The sequence below is a fragment of the Panulirus ornatus genome, chromosome 36 (assembly GCF_036320965.1).
Source record: "Panulirus ornatus isolate Po-2019 chromosome 36, ASM3632096v1, whole genome shotgun sequence".
NCBI classification, from domain to species: domain Eukaryota; kingdom Metazoa; phylum Arthropoda; class Malacostraca; order Decapoda; family Palinuridae; genus Panulirus; species Panulirus ornatus.
The window spans coordinates 4,907,422-4,929,164 of NC_092259.1; the positions used below are offsets into that span (position 1 = coordinate 4,907,422).

Consider the following 21,743-nt stretch of genomic DNA (forward strand, 5'->3'; position numbering starts at 1 on the left):
GACCATTTCTGTCAACAAAATTCATTGACAAACTAAGCATTATTCGTGTCCTTAGCCGGAAAACCACTTTTGAAGGAAGGTATAAGACTTTTGCAACTCAATCTATGTACTATAAAAACTCAATCCTTTATAAAAGAAATACTGTGAAGTGTTACTCTATCATGATGGTATTTATTCATCTTGGATGTTTTGTCAGGTATAGAAGTGCTTGGTTGCCATTGATTTTGGAAAATATCAGTCAGTCCAGAATATCAAGTGACAGGGACCCTGTGCCAGTGTAAAGAAATTATAATTGGTTATCTGGTTCATTGGGAAAGTGACTTCCTCATTTTTTTCACTACCGTACTCCTTTTAATGAAATCCAGAGGAATATGGCTTCTTTTTGATAACTTTTCAGTTATATAAGAGCTTAAATACCTATATATTGTTGGGAAAAGGCAACAACAAAATTTCACAAGCAAATTTCACAAGCAAATTTCACATTTTGTCTTGTAAAGTACTTGAAAAAAATAATTATTTTGGAGTTCATGCAAAATAAAGCTATGAAAATGAATGACTAAATTTTCGTATACTTAACCCTTTGCTTTCCCTACTTACATAAATATATAATATTCCCTGAGGCTATAACACAAGTATTGCTTTTTGGTAAAAAAAAAATGTACATGTGCTGCCATGTTGAGAGATTTTTGGCAAAATTTCACACATGAAGATGCCAGAGGCTATCATACAAGTCTTACTTTTCCATGACCTTGACGAAAACTCACACTCCAGCATGCCCTGGGGTTATCACTCGATTTCCGTTTTTTTGACCAAATTTTCGGGTAAAAATATACACGTGCTGCCATTTATCGAGTCACTTTGGCGAAATTTCACAGATGAACATACCCCAGGGCTATCAAACAACTCTCACTTATTGACGGCCCCGAGGCTATTACAAGCCTCACACTTTTTGTTAACCACCAACTTCCGGGGTAAAATGAGGTACAGTCTCTCAAAAATATATCAGCCTCCCGGGATTGAAGTTTCTAGTCATCCTGCTGCCACCCTGATGTAGTTATGCCCGAGGTAAGTTTCTAATAATCTACAACTGGCCGACCGAGATTAAAACTTGACTTTGCTGCCACCCTGATGCAGTTCTGGATCAGAGTGGCAGCAAAGTCAAGTTTCAGTCTTGGTCGGCCAATTGTAGATCATGAGAAACTTCCCCCAGGCCTAACAGCATCATCAGGGTGGCAGCAAAGTCAAGTTTTAATCTTGGTCGGCCAATTGTAGATCATAAGAAACTTCTCCTAGGCCTAACAGCATCAGGGTGGCAGCGAAGTCAGGTTTCAATCTTGGTCAGCCAATTGCAGATCATAAACTTTCCCCAGGCTTAACTGCATCAGGGTGACAGCGAAGTCTTGATCTTGGTTGGGCAGGTGTAGATTATTAGAAGCTTCAGGGACTGTGTACAATTGCTACCATCTGTTGAGAGAAAACGGGATTAATTTGATTCACCATGTACCAAGGATATCACACAAGAGTGATTGGAGAAATGAAAGCAAAACTAGAGAAAGGCGGTACAGAGATAAGAGTGTGGTTGTCAAGGTATGGTGGCTAGTGACAAGTCTGTTAGTGGATGACACTGTGCTGTTTGCCGATTGTGATAAGGAGTTGCAGAAGGTTGTATGTTATATGAATTGCGTAAGCTTTAGGCAATGGAAGGTAAATGTAAGTTAAAGTAAAGTAATGGTGTCTGTAAGAAAACTGTGAATGTATAGCTTTTCTAAAACTCTATAGCGTGAAAGTAGAAAGTGTATTAAACTGTGTTATAGATATCAGAGAAGAAAGACTGCAAGAGGTGAGAGAATTTGAATTGAATATTTAGGAGCTGTCCTAGGTAAGTTTGGTGATATGGTGTAAGTAAGTAAATGAAGACAGGATTAAGGGACAGCACAGTCCTCTCAACCCTGACCTATTTAGCCAAAACATGGAGATGTTAGAGTTATAGACGTGTGGGCTGTGGCAATGAGCTATTTGAGAGAAGCATGCAGTATGATTAGATGGAATAAAGGAAGAAATGTGTGAGTGTATGAGAGATATGGTATGGCAGGGAATGAAAGTGGAGTGGGAGAATGCATGAAATGTAATACTCTGAGGTGGTTTGGGCCTGTGGAAAGAATGCATTACTGGAAGTTCATAAGAAGAGTGTATGATGGCTTGAGTAAAGGGGATGATGTGAAGGGAAGACCACCTGTAACATGAGGAAACAGAGTGGAAGAATGAGTGAAATGGAGTACATGAGAGAGGCATGTAAGGACAGCAATAAGTGGAATGGTCACCCTTTTGATGGGAATTACTGGAGGGAATGGGCATGAGGGACGTAGATTAGATTAAGTATGAATTAATTTAACTTTTTTCATACTGATTTAAAAGGTTACACTATCAGCTCTGTCCGCTGTCATGTCCACTCCTAAGTATCTAAGTTAAAGGGGGAAATGCATGGTGGACAGATAAGATTAGAAATGCTGTCTAAGCAAAGTAGTCTTCTCAAATGGTATATACAATGTGGTAATCTCCTCAAATGGTATATACTAGAAGCAGTTCAGCAAATGACGAATGGAAAATTACCAAATTTTGTGGTAAAAAATATACATATGCTGCCATTTACTGATACACATTGGCAAAAATTCACACATCAATATGCCCTGGGGATATCATGCAAGTCTTACTTTTCCATGACCTTGACGAAAATTCACACTCCAGCATGCCCTGGAGTTATGACTCAAGTCCCTTTTTTGACCAAATTTTCGTGTAAAAATGTACACGTGCTGCCATCTATCGAGTCACGGTGGCGAAATTTCACACATCAGCATACCCCAGGGCTATCAAACAACTCTCACTTTTTGATGGCCCCGAGGCTATTACAAGCTTCACACTTTTTTTAACCACCAACTTCCGGGGTAAAATGAGGTAGAGTCTCAAAAATATATCAGCCTCCCAGGACTGAAGTGTCTAGGCATCCTGCTGCCACCCTGATGTAGTTATGCCCGAGGTAAGTTTCTAATAATCTACGACTGGCCGACCAAGATTAAAACTTGACTTTGCTGCCACCCTGATGCAGTTCTGGATCAGAGTGGCAGCGAAGTCAAGTTTCAGTCTTGGTCGGCCAATTGTAGATCATGAGAAACTTCTCCCAGGCCTAACAGCATCAGGGTGGCAGCGAAGTCAAGTTTCAATCTTGGTCAGCCAATTGCAGATCATAAGAAACTTACCCCAGGCTTAACTGCATCAGGGTGACAGCGAAGTCTTGATCTTGGTTGGGCAGGTGTAGATTATTAGAAGCTTCAGGGACAGTGTACAATTGCTACCATCTGTTGAGAGAAAATGGGATTAACTTGATTCACCATGTGCCAAGGATATCACACAAGAGTGATTAGAGAAATGAAAGCAAAACTAGAGAAAGGTGGTACAGAGTGTGGTTGTTCAAGGTATGGTGGCTAGTGACAAGTCTGTTAGTGGATGACACTGTGCTGTTTGCTGATTGTGATAAGGAGTTGCTGAAAGTTGTATGTTATATGAATTGTGTAAGCTTAGGCGATGGAAGGTAAATGTAAGTAAAAGTAAAGTAATGGTGTCTGTAAGAAAACTGTGAATGTATAGCTTTTCTAAAACTCTATAGAGTGAAAGAAGAAAGTGTATTAATGTATAGAGTGAAAGTAGAAAGTGTATTAAACTGTGTTATAGATATCAGAGAAGAAAGACTACAAGAGGTGAGAGAATTTGAATTGAATATTTAGGAGCTGTCTTGGGTAAGTTTGGTGATATGGTGTAACTAAGGAACTGAAGACAGGATTAACGGACAGCACAGTCCTCTCAACCCTGACCTATTTAGCCAAAACATGGAGATGTTAGAGTTATAGACGTGTGGGCTGTGGCAATGAGCTATTTGAAAGAAGCATGCAGTATAATTAGATGGAATAAAGGAAGAAATGTGTGAGTGTATGAGAGATATGGTATGGCAGGGAATGAAAGTGGAGTGGGAGAATGCATGAAATGTAATACTCTGAGGTGGTTTGGGCCTGTGGAAAGAATGCATTACTGGAAGTTCACAAGAAGAGTGTATGATGGCTTGAGTAAAGGGGATGATGTGAAGGGAAGACCACCTGTAACATGAGTAAACAGAGTGGAAGAATGAGTGAAATGGTGTATATGAGAGAGGCATGTAAGGACAGCAATAAGTGGAATGGTCACCCTTTTGATGGGAATTACTGGAGAGAGTGGGCATGAGGGACATAGATTAGATTAAGTATGTATTAGTTTAACTTTTTTCATACTGATTTAAAAGGTTACACTGTCAGCTCTGTCTGCTGTCATGTCCACTCCTAAGTATCTAAGATAAAGGGGGAAATGCATTGTGGACAGATAAGATTAGAAATGCTGTCTAAGCAAAGTAGTCTTTCCAGTGGTATATACTGTGTGGTAATCTCCTCAAATGGTATATACTAGAAGCACTTCAGCAAATGACGAGTGGAAATGACTAAATTTTGTGGTAAAAAATGTACATATGCTGCCATTTATTGATACACATTGGCAAAAATTCACACATCAACATGCCCTGGGGATATCATACAAGTCTTACTTTTCCATGACCTTGACGAAAATTCACACTCCAGCATGCCCTAGGGTTATGACTCAAGTCCCGTTTTTTGACCAAATTTTCGAGTAAAAATGTACATGTGCTGCCATCTATCGAGTCACTTTGGTGAAATTTCACACATCAACATACCCCAGGGCTATCAAACAACTCTCACTTTTTGATGGCCCCCGAGGCTATTACAAGCTTCACACTTTTTTAACCACCAACCAACTTCCCGGGTAAAATGAGGTACAGTCTCAAAAATATATCAGCCTCCCGGAACTGAAGTTTCTAGTCATCCTGCTGCCACCCTGATGTAGTTATGCCCGAGGTACGTTTCTAATGATCTACGACTGGCCGACCGAGATTAAAACTTGATTTTGCTGCCACCCTGATGCAGTTCTGGATCAGAGTGGCAGCAAAGTCAAGTTTCAGTCTTGGTCGGCCAACTGTAGATCATGAGAAACTTCCCCCAGGCCTAACAGCATCAGGGTGGCAGCAAAGTCAAGTTTTAATCTTGGTCGGCCAATTGTAGATCATAAGAAACTTCTCCCAGGCCTAACAGCATCAGGGTGGCAGCGAAGTCAGGTTTCAATCTTGGTCAGCCGATTGCAGATCATAAGAAACTTACCCCAGGCTTAACTGCATCAGGGTGACAGCGAAGTCTTGATCTTGGTTGGGCAGGTGTAGATTATTAGAAGCTTCAGGGAAAGTGTACAATTGCTACCATCTGTTGAGAGAAAACAGGATTAATTTGATTCACCATGTACCAAGGATATCACACAAGAGTGATTAGAGAAATGAAAGCAAAACTAGAGAAAGGCGATACAGAGATAAGAGTGTAGTTGTCAAGATATGGTGGCTAGTGACAAGTCTGTTAGTGGATGACACTATGCTGTTTGCCGATTGTGATAGGGAGTTGCTGAAGGTTGTTAGTGGATGACACTGTGCTGTTTGCCGATTGTGATAGGGAGTTGCTGAAGGTAGTATGTTATATGAATTGCGTAAGCTTAAGCGATGGAAGGTAAATGTAAGTAAAAGTAAAGTAATGGTGTCTGTAAGAAAACTGTGAATGTATAGCTTTTCTAAAACTCTATAGAGTGAAAGTAGAAAGCGTATTAAACTGTTAAAGATATCAGAGAAGAAAGACTGCAAGAGGTGAGAGAATTTGAATTGAATATTTAGGAGCTGTCTCGGGTAAGTTTGGTGATATGGTGTAACTAAGGAATTGAAGACAGGATTAACGGACAGCACAGTCCTCTCAACCCTGACCTATTTAGCCAAAACATGGAGATGTTAGAGTTATAGACGTGTGGGCTGTGGCAATGAGCTATTTGAGAGAAGCATGCAGTATGATTAGATGGAATAAAGGAAGAAATGTGTGAGTGTATGAGAGATATGGTATGGCAGGGAATGAAAGTGGAGTGGGAGAATGCATGAAATGTAATACTCTGAGGTGGTTTGGGCCTGTGGAAAGAATGCATTACTGGAAGTTCACAAGAAGAGTGTATGATGGCTTGAGTAAAGGGGATGATGTGAAGGGAAGACCACCTGCAACATGAGTAAACAGAGTGGAAGAATGAGTGAAATGGTGTATATGAGAGAGGCATGTAAGGACAGCAATAAGTGGAATGGTCACCCTTTTGATGGGAATTACTGGAGAGAATGGGCATGAGGGACGTAGATTAGATTAAGTATGTATTAATTTAACTTTTTTCATACTGATTTAAAAGGTTACTCTATTAGCTCTGTCCGCTGTCATGTCCACTCCTAAGTATCTAGGGTAAAGGGGGAAATGCATGGTGGACAGATAAGATTAGAAATGCTGTCTAAGCAAAGTATTCTTCTCAAATGGTATATACTATGTGGTAATCTCCTCAAATGATATATACTAGAAGCAGTTCAGCAAATGACGAGTGGAAAATGACTAAATTTTGTGGTAAAAAATGTACATATGCTGCCATTTATTGATACACATTGGAAAAAATTCTTACATCAACATGCCCTGGGGATATCATACAAGTCTTACTTTTCCATGACCTTGACGAAAATTCACACTCCAGCATGCCCTGGGGTTATGACTCATGTCCCGTTTTTTGACCAAATTTTCGGGTAAAAATGTACACGTGCTGCCCTCTATCGAATCACTGTGGCGAAATTTCACACATCAACATACCCCAGGGCTATCAAACAACTCTGACTTTTTGACGGCCCCCAAGGCTATTACAAGCTTCACACTTTTTTTCAACTACCAACTTCTGGGGTAAAATGAGGTACAGTCTCTCAAAAATATATCAGCCTCCGGGGATTGAAGTTTCTAGTCATCCTGCTGCCACCCTGATGTAGTTATGCCTGAGGTAAGTTTCTAATGATCTACAACTGGCCGACCGAGATTAAAATTTGACTTTGCTGCCACCCTGATGCAGTTCTGGATCAGAGTGGCAGCGAAGTCAAGTTTCAGTCTTGGTCGGCCAATTGTAGATCATGAGAAACTTCCCCCAGGCCTAACAGCATCAGGGTGGCAGCAAAGTCAAGTTTTAATCTTGGTCGGCCAATTGTAGATCATAAGTAACTTCTCCCAGGCCTAACAGGATCAGGGTGGCAGCGAAGTCAAGTTTCAATCTTGGTCAGCCAATTGCAGATCATAAGAAACTTACCCCAGGCTTAACTGCATCAGGGTGACAGTGAAGTCTTGATCTTGGTTGGGCAGGTGTAGATTATTATAAGCTTCAGGGACAGTGTACAATTGCTACCATCTGTTCAGAGAAAACGGGATTAATTTGATTCACCATGTACTAAGGATATCAGACAAGAGTGATTAGAGAAATGAAAGCAAAACTAGAGAAAGGCGGTACACAGATAAGAGTGTGGTTGTCAAGGTATGGTGGCTAGTGACAAGTCTGTTAGTGGATGACACTGTGCTGTTTGCCGATTGTGATAAGGAGTTGCAGAAGGTTGTATGTTATATGAATTGTGTAAGCTTAGGCAATGGAAGTTAAATGTAAGTAAAAGTAAAGTAATGGTGTCTGTAAGAAAACTGTGAATGTATAGCTTTTCTAAAACTCTATAGAGTGAAAGTAGAAAGCGTATTAAACTGTTAAAGATATCAGAGAAGAAAGACTGCAAGAGGTGAGAGAATTTGAATTGAATATTTAGGAGCTGTCTCGGGTAAGTTTGGTGATATGGTGTAACTAAGGAATTGAAGACAGGATTAACGGACAGCACAGTCCTCTCAACCCTGACCTATTTAGCCAAAACATGGAGATGTTAGAGTTATGGACGTGTGGGCTGTGGCAATGAGCTATTTGAGAGAAGCATGCAGTATGATTAGATGGAATAAAGGAAGAAATGTGTGAGTGTATGAGAGATATGGTATGGCAGGGAATGAAAGTGGAGTGGGAGAATGCATGAAATGTAATACTCTGAGGTGGTTTGGGCCTGTGGAAAGAATGCATTACTGGAAGTTCATAAGAAGAGTGTATGATGGCTTGAGTAAAGGGGATGATGTGAAGGGAAGACCACCTGTAACATGAGGAAACAGAGTGGAAGAATGAGTGAAATGGAGTACATGAGAGAGGCATGTAAGGACAGCAATAAGTGGAATGGTCACCCTTTTGATGGGAATTACTGGAGGGAATGGGCATGAGGGACGTAGATTAGATTAAGTATGAATTAATTTAACTTTTTTCATACTGATTTAAAAGGTTACACTATCAGCTCTGTCCGCTGTCATGTCCACTCCTAAGTATCTAAGTTAAAGGGGGAAATGCATGGTGGACAGATAAGATTAGAAATGCTGTCTAAGCAAAGTAGTCTTCTCAAATGGTATATACAATGTGGTAATCTCCTCAAATGGTATATACTAGAAGCAGTTCAGCAAATGACGAATGGAAAATTACCAAATTTTGTGGTAAAAAATATACATATGCTGCCATTTACTGATACACATTGGCAAAAATTCACACATCAATATGCCCTGGGGATATCATGCAAGTCTTACTTTTCCATGACCTTGACGAAAATTCACACTCCAGCATGCCCTGGAGTTATGACTCAAGTCCCTTTTTTGACCAAATTTTCGGGTAAAAATGTACACGTGCTGCCATCTATCGAGTCACGGTGGCGAAATTTCACACATCAGCATACCCCAGGGCTATCAAACAACTCTCACTTTTTGATGGCCCCGAGGCTATTACAAGCTTCACACTTTTTTTAACCACCAACTTCCGGGGTAAAATGAGGTACAGTCTCAAAAATATATCAGCCTCCCGGGACTGAAGTGTCTAGTCATCCTGCTGCCACCCTGATGTAGTTATGCCCGAGGTAAGTTTCTAATAATCTACAACTGGCCGACCAAGATTAAAACTTGACTTTGCTGCCACCCTGATGCAGTTCTGGATCAGAGTGGCAGCGAAGTCAAGTTTCAGTCTTGGTCGGCCAATTGTAGATCATGAGAAACTTCTCCCAGGCCTAACAGCATCAGGGTGGCAGCGAAGTCTTGATCTTGGTTGGGCAGGTGTAGATTATTAGAAGCTTCAGGGACAGTGTACAATTGCTACCATCTGTTGAGAGAAAACGGGATTAATTTGATTCACCATGTACCAAGGATATCACACAAAAGTGATTAGAGAAATGAAAGCAAAACTAGAGAAAGGTGGTACAGAGTGTGGTTGTCAAGGTATGGTGGCTAGTGACAAGTCTGTTAGTGGATGACACTGTGCTGTTTGCTGATTGTGATAAGGAGTTGCTGAAAGTTGTATGTTATATGAATTGTGTAAGCTTAGGCGATGGAAGGTAAATGTAAGTAAAAGTAAAGTAATGGTGTCTGTAAGAAAACTGTGAATGTATAGCTTTTCTAAAACTCTATAGAGTGAAAGTAGAAAGTGTATTAATGTATAGAGTGAAAGTAGAAAGTGTATTAAACTGTGTTATAGATATCAGAGAAGAAAGACTACAAGAGGTGAGAGAATTTGAATTGAATATTTAGGAGCTGTCTTGGGTAAGTTTGGTGATATGGTGTAACTAAGGAACTGAAGACAGGATTAACGGACAGCACAGTCCTCTCAACCCTGACCTATTTAGCCAAAACATGGAGATGTTAGAGTTATAGACGTGTGGGCTGTGGCAATGAGCTATTTGAAAGAAGCATGCAGTATAATTAGATGGAATAAAGGAAGAAATGTGTGAGTGTATGAGAGATATGGTATGGCAGGGAATGAAAGTGGAGTGGGAGAATGCATGAAATGTAATACTCTGAGGTGGTTTGGGCCTGTGGAAAGAATGCATTACTGGAAGTTCACAAGAAGAGTGTATGATGGCTTGAGTAAAGGGGATGATGTGAAGGGAAGACCACCTGTAACATGAGTAAACAGAGTGGAAGAATGAGTGAAATGGTGTATATGAGAGAGGCATGTAAGGACAGCAATAAGTGGAATGGTCACCCTTTTGATGGGAATTACTGGAGAGAGTGGGCATAAGGGACATAGATTAGATTAAGTATGTATTAGTTTAACTTTTTTCATACTGATTTAAAAGGTTACACTATCAGCTCTGTCTGCTGTCATGTCCACTCCTAAGTATCTAAGATAAAGGGGGAAATGCATTGTGGACAGATAAGATTAGAAATGCTGTCTAAGCAAAGTAGTCTTTCCAGTGGTATATACTGTGTGGTAATCTCCTCAAATGGTATATACTAGAAGCAGTTCAGCAAATGACGAGTGGAAATGACTAAATTTTGTGGTAAAAAATGTACATATGCTGCCATTTATTGATACACATTGGCAAAAATTCACACATCAACATGCCCTGGGGATATCATACAAGTCTTACTTTTCCATGACCTTGACGAAAATTCACACTCCAGCATGCCCTAGGGTTATGACTCAAGTCCCGTTTTTTGACCAAATTTTCGAGTAAAAATGTACATGTGCTGCCATCTATCGAGTCACTTTGGTGAAATTTCACACATCAACATACCCCAGGGCTATCAAACAACTCTCACTTTTTGATGGCCCCCGAGGCTATTACAAGCTTCACACTTTTTTAACCACCAACCAACTTCCCGGGTAAAATGAGGTACAGTCTCAAAAATATATCAGCCTCCTGGAACTGAAGTTTCTAGTCATCCTGCTGCCACCCTGATGTAGTTATGCCCGAGGTATGTTTCTAATGATCTACAACTGGCCGACCGAGATTAAAACTTGACTTTGCTGCCACCCTGATGCAGTTCTGGATCAGAGTGGCAGCGAAGTCAAGTTTCAGTCTTGGTCGGCCAACTGTAGATCATGAGAAACTTCCCCCAGGCCTAACAGCATCAGGGTGGCAGCAAAGTCAAGTTTTAATCTTGGTCGGCCAGTTGTAGATCATAAGAAACTTCTCCCAGGCCTAACAGCATCAGGGTGGCAGCGAAGTCAGGTTTCAATCTTGGTCAGCCGATTGCAGATCATAAGAAACTTACCCCAGGCTTAACTGCATCAGGGTGACAGCGAAGTCTTGATCTTGGTTGGGCAGGTGTAGATTATTAGAAGCTTCAGGGAAAGTGTACAATTGCTACCATCTGTTGACAGAAAACGGGATTAATTTGATTCACCATGTACCAAGGATATCACACAAGAGTGATTAGAGAAATGAAAGAAAAACTAGAGAAAGGCGGTACAGAGATAAGAGTGTAGTTGTCAAGATATGGTGGCTAGTGACAAGTCTGTTAGTGGATGACACTTTGCTGTTTGCCGATTGTGATAGGGAGTTGCTGAAGGTTGTATGTTATATGAATTGCGTAAGCTTAAGTGATGGAAGGTAAATGTAAGTAAAAGTAAAGTAATGGTGTCTGTAAGAAAACTGTGAATGTATAGCTTTTCTAAAACTCTATAGAGTGAAAGTAGAAAGCGTATTAAACTGTTAAAGATATCAGAGAAGAAAGACTGCAAGAGGTGAGAGAATTTGAATTGAATATTTAGGAGCTGTCACGGGTAAGTTTGGTGATATGGTGAAACTAAGGAATTGAAGACAGGATTAAGGGACAGCACAGTCCTCTCAACCCTGACCTATTTAGCCAAAACATGGAGATGTTAGAGTTATAGACGTGTGGGCTGTGGCAATGAGCTATTTGAGAGAAGCATGCAGTATGATTAGATGGAATAAAGGAAGAAATGTGTGAGTGTATGAGAGATATGGTATGGTAGGGAATGAAAGTGGAGTGGGAGAATGCATGAAATGTAATACTCTGAGGTGGTTTGGGCCTGTGGAAAGAATGCATTACTGGAAGTTCACAAGAAGAGTGTATGATGGCTTGAGTAAAGGGGATGATGTGAAGGGAAGACCACCTGTAACATGAGTAAACAGAGTGGAAGAATGAGTGAAATGGTGTATATGAGAGAGGCATGTAAGGACAGCAATAAGTGGAATGGTCACCCTTTTGATGGGAATTACTGGAGAGAATGGGCATGAGGGACATAGATTAGATTAAGTATGTATTAATTTAACTTTTTTCATACTGATTTAAAAGGTTACTCTATTAGCTCTGTCCGCTGTCATGTCCACTCCTAAGTATCTAGGGTAAAGGGGGAAATGCATGGTGGACAGATAAGATTAGAAATGCTGTCTAAGCAAAGTATTCTTCTCAAATGGTATATACTATGTGGTAATCTCCTCAAATGATATATACTAGAAGCAGTTCAGCAAATGACGAGTGGAAAATGACTAAATTTTGTGGTAAAAAATGTACATATGCTGCCATTTATTGATACACATTGGAAAAAATTCTTACATCAACATGCCCTGGGGATATCATACAAGTCTTACTTTTCCATGACCTTGACGAAAATTCACACTCCAGCATGCCCTGGGGTTATGACTCATGTCCCGTTTTTTGACCAAATTTTCGGGTAAAAATGTACACGTGCTGCCCTCTATCGAATCACTGTGGCGAAATTTCACACATCAACATACCCCAGGGCTATCAAACAACTCTGACTTTTTGAAGGCCCCCGAGGCTATTACAAGCTTCACACTTTTTATCAACCACCAACTTCTGGGGTAAAATGAGGTACAGTCTCTCAAAAATATATCAGCCTCCAGGGATTGAAGTTTCTAGTCATCCTGCTGCCACCCTGATGTAGTTATGCCTGAGGTAAGTTTCTAATGATCTACAACTGGCCGACCGAGATTAAAATTTGACTTTGCTGCCACCCTGATGCAGTTCTGGATCAGAGTGGCAGCGAAGTCAAGTTTCAGTCTTGGTCGGCCAATTGTAGATCATGAGAAACTTCCCCCAGGCCTAACAGCATCAGGGTGGCAGCAAAGTCAAGTTTTAATCTTGGTCGGCCAATTGTAGATCATAAGTAACTTCTCCCAGGCCTAACAGGATCAGGGTGGCAGCGAAGTCAAGTTTCAATCTTGGTCAGCCAATTGCAGATCATAAGAAACTTACCCCAGGCTTAACTGCATCAGGGTGACAGCGAAGTCTTGATCTTGGTTGGGCAGGTGTAGATTATTATAAGCTTCAGGGACAGTGTACAATTGCTACCATCTGTTCAGAGAAAACGGGATTAATTTGATTCACCATGTACTAAGGATATCAGACAAGAGTGATTAGAGAAATGAAAGCAAAACTAGAGAAAGGCGGTACACAGATAAGAGTGTGGTTGTCAAGGTATGGTGGCTAGTGACAAGTCTGTTAGTGGATGACACTGTGCTGTTTGCCGATTGTGATAAGGAGTTGCAGAAGGTTGTATGTTATATGAATTGTGTAAGCTTAGGCAATGGAAGTTAAATGTAAGTAAAAGTAAAGTAATGGTGTCTGTAAGAAAACTGTGAATGTATAGCTTTTCTAAAACTCTATAGAGTGAAAGTAGAAAGCGTATTAAACTGTTAAAGATATCAGAGAAGAAAGACTGCAAGAGGTGAGAGAATTTGAATTGAATATTTAGGAGCTGTCTCGGGTAAGTTTGGTGATATGGTGTAACTAAGGAATTGAAGACAGGATTAACGGACAGCACAGTCCTCTCAACCCTGACCTATTTAGCCAAAACATGGAGATGTTAGAGTTATAGACGTGTGGGCTGTGGCAATGAGCTATTTGAGAGAAGCATGCAGTATGATTAGATGGAATAAAGGAAGAAATGTGTGAGTGTATGAGAGATATGGTATGGTAGGGAATGAAAGTGGAGTGGGAGAATGCATGAAATGTAATACTCTGAGGTGGTTTGGGCCTGTGGAAAGAATGCATTACTGGAAGTTCACAAGAAGAGTGTATGATGGCTTGAGTAAAGGGGATGATGTGAAGGGAAGACCACCTGTAACATGAGTAAACAGAGTGGAAGAATGAGTGAAATGGTGTATATGAGAGAGGCATGTAAGGACAGCAATAAGTGGAATGGTCACCCTTTTGATGGGAATTACTGGAGAGAATGGGCATGAGGGACGTAGATTAGATTAAGTATGTATTAATTTAACTTTTTTCATACTGATTTATAAGGTTACTCTATCAGCTCTGTCCGCTGTTATGTCCACTCCTAAGTATCTAAGGTAAAGGGGGAAATGCATGGTGGACAGATAAGATTAGAAATGCTGTCTAAGCAAAGTATTCTTCTCAAATGGTATATACTATGTGGTAATCTCCTCAAATGATATATACTAGAAGCAGTTCAGCAAATGACGAGTGGAAAATGACTAAATTTTGTGGTAAAAAATGTACATATGCTGCCATTTATTGATACACATTGGCAAAAATTCACACATCAACATGCCCTGGGGATATCATACAAGTCTTACTTTTCCATGACCTTGACGAAAATTCACACTCCAGCATGCCCTGGGGTTATGACTCATGTCCCGTTTTTTGACCAAATTTTCGGGTAAAAATGTACACGTGCTGCCCTCTATCGAATCACTGTGGCGAAATTTCACACATCAACATACCCCAGGGCTATCAAACAACTCTGACTATTTGACAGCCCCAAGGCTATTACAAGCTTCACACTTTTTTCAACCACCAACTTCCGGGGTAAAATGAGGTACAGTCTCTCAAAAATATATCAGCCTCCAGGGATTGAAGTTTCTAGTCATCCTGCTGCCACCCTGATGTAGTTATGCCTGAGGTAAGTTTCTAATGATCTACAACTGGCCGACCGAGATTAAAACTTGACTTTGCTGCCACCCTGATGCAGTTCTGGATCAGAGTGGCAGCGAAGTCAAGTTTCAGTCTTGGTCGGCCAATTGTAGATCATGAGAAACTTCCCCCAGGCCTAACAGCATCAGGGTGGCAGCAAAGTCAAGTTTTAATCTTGGTCGGCCAATTGTAGATCATAAGTAACTTCTCCCAGGCCTAACAGCATCAGGGTGGCAGCGAAGTCAAGTTTCAATCTTGGTCAGCCAATTGCAGATCATAAGAAACTTACCCCAGGCTTAATTGCATCAGGGTGACAGCGAAGTCTTGATCTTGGTTGGGCAGGTGTAGATTATTAGAAGCTTCAGGGACAGTGTACAATTGCTACCATCTGTTGAGAGAAAACGGGATTAATTTGATTCACCATGTACTAAGGATATCACACAAGAGTGATTAGAGAAATGAAAGCAAAACTAGAGAAAGGTGGTACACAGATAAGAGTGTGGTTGTCAAGGTATGGTGGCTAGTGACAAGTCTGTTAGTGGATGACACTGTGCTGTTTGCCGATTGTGATAAGGAGTTGCAGAAGGTTGTATGTTATATGAATTGTGTAAGCTTAGGGAATGGAAGTTAAATGTAAGTAAAAGTAAAGTAATGGTGTCTGTAAGAAAACTGTGAATGTATAGCTTTTCTAAAACTCTATAGAGTGAAAGTAGAAAATGTATTAAACTGTGTTATAGGTATCAGAGAAGAAAGACTATAAGAGGTGAGAGAATTTGAATTGAATATTTAGGAGCTGTCTTGGGTAAGTTTGGTGATATGGTGTAAGTAAGGAATTGAAGACAGGATAAACGGACAGCACAGTCCTCTCAACCCTGACCTATTTAGCCAAAACATGGAGATGTTATAGAGTTATAGATGTGTGGGCTGTGGCAATGAGCTATTTGAGAGAAGCATGCAGTATGATTAGATGGAATAAAGGAAGAAATGTGTAAGTGTATGAGAGATATGGTATGGCAGGGAATGAAAGTGGAGTGGGAGAATGCATGAAATGTATGTATACGGTTAACATACCTAAAACCCAGTATCTTCCTATTGCTTTCTTTAAAATCTTATGACTACACCAACTTCTTCAATGGTTTTAATGTTCCACTACTCATTGCAGTAAACACAGTATCAGTGTTAAGTTGCATCTAATCTGTCTTTAAAACCATTAGACAAATGAATATGACTTTTGAGGAGTTATTAAGTTTTATTGATAGATGATTCCTATAAAGATAGATAATTCTTTTTACATTTTTAAGGATGGATCAATTCGGCATGTGAACTCTGGTCGATGCTTGCAAAAGCCAGATGCCCGGGATGTTACTCTGCCTGTCCTGAAGCCATGTGATGGATCAGTGAGTCAACAGTGGATCATGAATGGTTCTTTTAAGTGGCAAGCTAACTAATTTCTGACTTAAGTGATTGTTTTATAGTGACTTGCTGTGTCAGCAACTTGTTATCCGTGAAATAATGATGAACACTATTGGCCTGTTGAACATGCTTCATGCACCAGAACTAAATGTCACTTAACATGGTCAGCATCATTAAGATTTTAGAGCCAGCTTTGGAATATTTTTGTGATCATTTAGAAAACAGTGTCAAACAAAAAAGGCTGTGCATGGTAATGGTTCAGAAATTCTGAACTAGACATATTTCTCTCAAGGTTGTGAATGACAGAAAATGCTACTTAATGCCCAGTTTGGGATGTTCCATACAAACAGTTCTGTTGCTGGGTACTACAAAAAAACATACCATCCATGCATGATGAGGTTTTATCCCATGTACTTAATATGATTTGTTAATGATGGCCAGAAAGGTGCTGCCTGTAGATAAGCACACATTTCTGTGTAAAACAGGAAAATGTGGCTTTGTACAAACTGTAAAAGTCCACTTCTCTGATGTTTGAATGTAATGCTTTAAGTCTGACATTATGTGATTATCAATGAATGCTTTTTTTTAACATATACATTTTCTGATGTTATCATGTTGTGAGCTGTACATGGAGTGTACCATTGAAGTGAAAATATGTTCAGGGAAATTTTTGATTTACCATATGTAACCCATATAAAAAGCATGAGCAAGGAGCATCATTTACATCAGGCAAGCACAATACACTGTTATGGAAAAGTAAAGGAAAAGTGATGCTGATAGGAGCAACAGTTGTGAATATCATTCTATGCTAGCATCTTTTCCTGGCAACATGGACTTCTGCAGATACAATAAGATATATATGTATAGTGTAAATATAAGATTATCCTGTAACTTCCAGAGTTATATCTTCCTGTATTATCTGTCCAGGTGAGAATGTGAAACCAGTGCCTTCTAAGAAAGCCAGAGAAGGTTTTTTTTTTCCTATCAATATGTCACACCTGGAATGGAGAAAGGGCCATGCTGATGCACATGTTATTAAATGTAAAATGCTATCACATGAGAGCCATTATGGTGATAGTGTTATAACATTTTTTTACTTCTTTAATAGTACTTTCACATAACTACTTCATTTACTTTTGAGGATATTGATTATGCTTGATATATTTTTTGTAGGTTCATGAAATTTATGGTCATGTGCAATGATAATAATTTGTTCTAAATGGTTTCCATTTTATGTGTACTTCCACCGTATGATACAAAGATTTAATCACGTGTCTGTGCAGGGTTAGTGGGGCATTATTGACTGTGACCTTTAATGTCTAAGCCCCAGATTAAGCTGATCCTTCTCATCATGGAGATAACAACCTGGTAGTGGAAAATCAGATTTTTTTTTTTTTAAGTTCACCTTGGAATTCAATTTCATCATTGTTTTTTTACACCCAAACCTCGCTCTGCATGGGGAATGCTTTCAGACAAGAGAGAGAGCATGCAAAATAATAATTCCTTTTGATGATAAAAGAGGATTTCAATTCAGCCCGTAGACCCAATGTCCATTCTCTTGTCTTATAAATACAGACAAAATTCGTACATATTGCTTGAAGTAAAGCATAATACTATATGAAAATTTTAATATGAGTACTCACCAGTATGGGATACCAGCAGAACACACCAAAGCTGTAGCTGGATGATGATGATGGAGCACTCTATTTGTCTTGATTGTACATATGCTTTATTGGTTAACTTTGCAAGTGTGGCCAAGTAAAGGTACCAACTCCTGACTCCCAAGTCAATCGATTACCTGTAACAAATTAAACAATGTTATTTGATTCATAGCAGGGCACTTCACTAAGAATTTTGGTAGGGCATTTGGGTTGTACCCATATGCAAGTAGAGCACAGTAAATAAGTAAACACAATAATTTATCACATAAATGAATAAGAGAGCAAGGAAGACTGCTCCCATGATGTACCATGATGCCCACAGTGCTCAGCTGGCTTTGCAGTTTGAATTTGGAGCAGACCAGAGAGACCTAAGCCATTCAACCCATGTTATCAAACCACTCCCTATGCAAAGAAAGGTTTTGGTTCTAGTAAATAAACTGGTCATGATCAAGTCCATGCAAGCTTAATTCATGCAAAGCAAGGTCTGGATATGTACTTGATATGCTTTGCAATTATATATTTTTCTTTAATGTTTACTCTTTCTTTATAACAGCATAAAGTGTACAGTAGAGTCCATTCAATATCATTATCATATAAATTTGTTAATCCTTGCCATATGTACAAGATGTGTTTGCCTTTGAACATCTGATAAACCAGGAGCAACTTGTATTATATTATTCTGCTGCAGTTTGTGTCTGTAAGATGCCAACTTGTAGTAGACTGGCTTGCCTTTGTTACCTGTAGAAGAAATACTGTGAGGCAAGAGTTGTTTCTTCCTGCAGCGTTATTTCATTTCACCACACGCACTTTGCATCACATTTTGTGGTATGGTATGCACACATTCGTAAACCCTGCATTCAGTGAAATTATATTTCATGTATTTTTGCATATTGTTTCTTGCTTGTTTAAGATTTCTGTCTAGTTTAGATTTTATGACAACAATTTTTTTTTCTGGGGGGGGGAGGTCAAGTGGTGCCTGCATTTCAGACATAATAGCCAAAGTAACTTGTAAAGATTATAAGCAAATGTTTCAAATAGTGTTGTTCAGTTTCAGAAGTTAAGAAATCTGGAGCTGGTTGTTAGCCACTAGTTTTGAAGATTCTGCATGTGCCAGCATCCTCAGATATGCTTATGTTGTCACTTTTCCTAAAGCCTGACTGAACGCATTCATGTTTATCTGAGATTAGCAGACTCGTAAGTGCCAGACAATGAGTACAGTGTTATTTTGTTATATTCACTGATGCACCTTTATTTCATCAACTGTGTATTTGATTGATGCATTTATAACTTGATAGTTTAATAATGGGACTTATAATATTGAGTTCAATAATGGGCCTTATAATATTTGAAACATTACTGGCAAAAACTTGCTAACTTGTTCTACAGATTGTAATGTTAAGCAGGGTCTACTTTACGAGCATGGTCAAACTGTGATACCTGCACAATACTTATTATTGCATGAAAATTATATTGGTAGATTATTGTTATCTGTAAATCTTCCAAACGTAGAAGAGTTTAGAGTATGTTAACTAAGGCACTCAACTTCAGAAGCTGCTGTTAAATATTTGTATTATTTTTAACCTCTATTTTCTTAGAATTATTGGATCATTGATAATATTTACATGAACGCAGTTTCAACGTCTCATGAATGAAAAAGCATCTCACCCCATTCAGTGCTTGGTGTTGCAACAGCAACTCCAAAAAATGACTTATTGTGACTGTAGGGTGCAGCTATAGCAACAAGCTCTTAAATTTCATGCCTTAGTAAGGTCTTGGCAACAAGAAAAATGTTAACAGTATTGAGATAAGGCAACACTTGAAACTTATGCCATGTGATGAGCTAGAAGTTTTTAGGTTTACTGGTCAGAAGCCATCAATCTTCATTCTCTGCTGGAACATTTTTGGCTCCATCCCACTGCCAGATGCATAAGTGTACTTTGAGTTTTCTCTGAGCATTTTTCTTTTTTTTATTATGCTAATACATTTGGGATCTTTATTTTTTTTATTATACTTAATCGCTGTTTCCAGTGTCATCGAGGTAGTGCAAGGAAACAGAAGAAGAATGGCCCATCCACTCATATACACGTATATATACATAAACGCCTATACACACACTTATACATATCAACAGACACATACATGTATACACATTAATACTCATTGCCTTTATCCATTCCCGTTGCTACCCTGCCACACAAGAAATGCCCCCCTCCACACACACACACACACAAAACGAGATAGTGCCAGGAAAAGACAAAAAAAAAAGCCACATTCATTTACATTCAGTCTCTAGCTGTCATGTGTAATGCACCGAAACCACAGCTCCCTTTCCACATCCAGTCCCCACAAACCTTTACTCAGTTTACCCCAGATGCTTCACATGCCCTGGTTCAATCCACTGACAGCACATCAACCCCGGTATACCACATCGTTCCAATTCACTCTATTCCTTGCACGCCTCTCATCCTCATGTATGTTCAGACCCCGATCACTCAAAATCTTTTTCACTCCATCCTTCCACCTTTGAAGTGGTCTCCTGCTTCTCCTTGTTCCTTCCACCTCTGACACATATATCCTCTTTGTCAATCTTTCCTTGCTCATTCTCTCCATGTGTCCAAACCATTTCAACACACCCTCTTCTGCTCTCTCAATCACACACTTTTTATTACCACATCTCTCTTACTCTTTCATTACTTACTCGATCAAACCACCTCACACCACATATTGTCCTCAAACATTTCATTTCCAACACATCCACCCTTCTCCGTACAACCCTATCTATAGCCCATGCCTCGCAACCATATAACATTGTTTGAACCATCTTGGGTTCTTTAGTGTTTGCATTTTCAGAAACAAGAGTAAAAAGAATAATGTGAAAAAGGAAACACTCAGGAATACACTCATACACTTGGCAGTGCAGTAATTTTCCCTCATACACATGCAAACTTTAACCATGGGCCTGAGGGTAGAGGGCTGCAGCTTCCAACAACTTGGTTGATCAGTGACCAAATCCAACTGCCTGGGAATAACCCAGGCTGTAGGGGTGATGACCCCAAAAGACTATACCAGGTATGCACCAGGAAACCCTTCCACCAGGTCAGGGAGCTACAGAAACTTTTTTTTTTCAGGGATAAGTTCTGGAGGTAGGGTAGAAAGAACTCTTCCACATATTCCCTGCACGTTATAGAAGGCAATCAAAAGGGGTGGGAGTGGGGGGCTGGAAATCCTCCCCTCCAGTTTTTACTTTTCCAAAAGAAGGAATAGAGAAGGGGACCAAGTGAGGATTTTCCCTCTATGGCGCAGTCCTCTGTTCTTGACACTATCTCACTAATGTGGGAAATGGCAAATTTGTATGAGAAAAAGTTCTCTAGCAATTTCCAAAGTCAAAATGTGAAGTAATTAGCCCTTAGATTTATAGAAATTCCCCTGCATGCAGAGGTATCTCAATCAACAGCAGGCAGCACTGAATGGGTTAAAGTCACATTCAGTCCAGTCCTGAAAAGTTGGATATGCAAAGCATTTTAATTCCATATCTTATGTTCTTACGATGATGGTAAGAATTTGCATGTTGGAAGATTTTAACCAGATAATAAGGCTTTTAGTTGTAGTACTCTAAACTCCGTTTGCTGAGCAGTTTTTAATGTGTCAAAAATTTTCTTTATTAATTTCTCAGGTATACGAATGGGTAACAGCACTTCATATCTCTGTATATGCTGGTTTCAGTACATTATACATGATATCAAGAGAGTGGATGTGTGCAACTGAGGCCATTGTTAGTTTATTCTTGATGCTAAACTCACTAAGGCAGAAGAAGCAATATTATATTCTTGATCAGTGTTTCTTACATCAGGGAGGTAGTGCCTGGAAACAGACAAAGATTATCCCATCCACTCATGTACACATATATGTACATAAACACCCATACATGCACATGTACTTACAT

General features: G+C 39.6%; 1 protein-coding gene and 1 long non-coding RNA gene across 5 annotated transcripts in view; one reads left to right on the plus strand and one right to left on the minus strand.

The window, feature by feature from the left end:
- The window catches only part of Pgant5 (polypeptide N-acetylgalactosaminyltransferase 5), an 863,494-nt gene extending 843,461 nt beyond the window's left edge, over positions 1 to 20,033 (plus strand). For all 3 annotated transcript variants that reach the window (XM_071683219.1, XM_071683217.1, XM_071683215.1), the window contains one exon: positions 16,028 to 20,033. In XM_071683219.1, coding sequence (XP_071539320.1) covers positions 16,028 to 16,174 — 147 coding nt within the window. In that variant the 3' untranslated portion in view covers positions 16,175 to 20,033. The remainder of the gene's footprint in view (positions 1 to 16,027) is intronic.
- LOC139760267 (uncharacterized) lies at positions 305 to 17,914 on the minus strand. Of its 2 annotated transcripts, XR_011715287.1 has the most exons (9): positions 17,783 to 17,914; positions 15,016 to 15,114; positions 13,047 to 13,145; positions 11,076 to 11,174; positions 8,619 to 9,180; positions 7,276 to 7,374; positions 5,250 to 5,348; positions 3,255 to 3,353; positions 305 to 1,464 (listed from the first exon to the last, which is right to left on the minus strand). It is a non-coding gene; the product is annotated as an uncharacterized lncRNA (long non-coding RNA). The 2 variants fall into 2 exon arrangements; XR_011715286.1 differs by having other exon boundaries at positions 7,276 to 9,180.
- Positions 20,034 to 21,743: the final 1,710 nt, after the last annotated feature.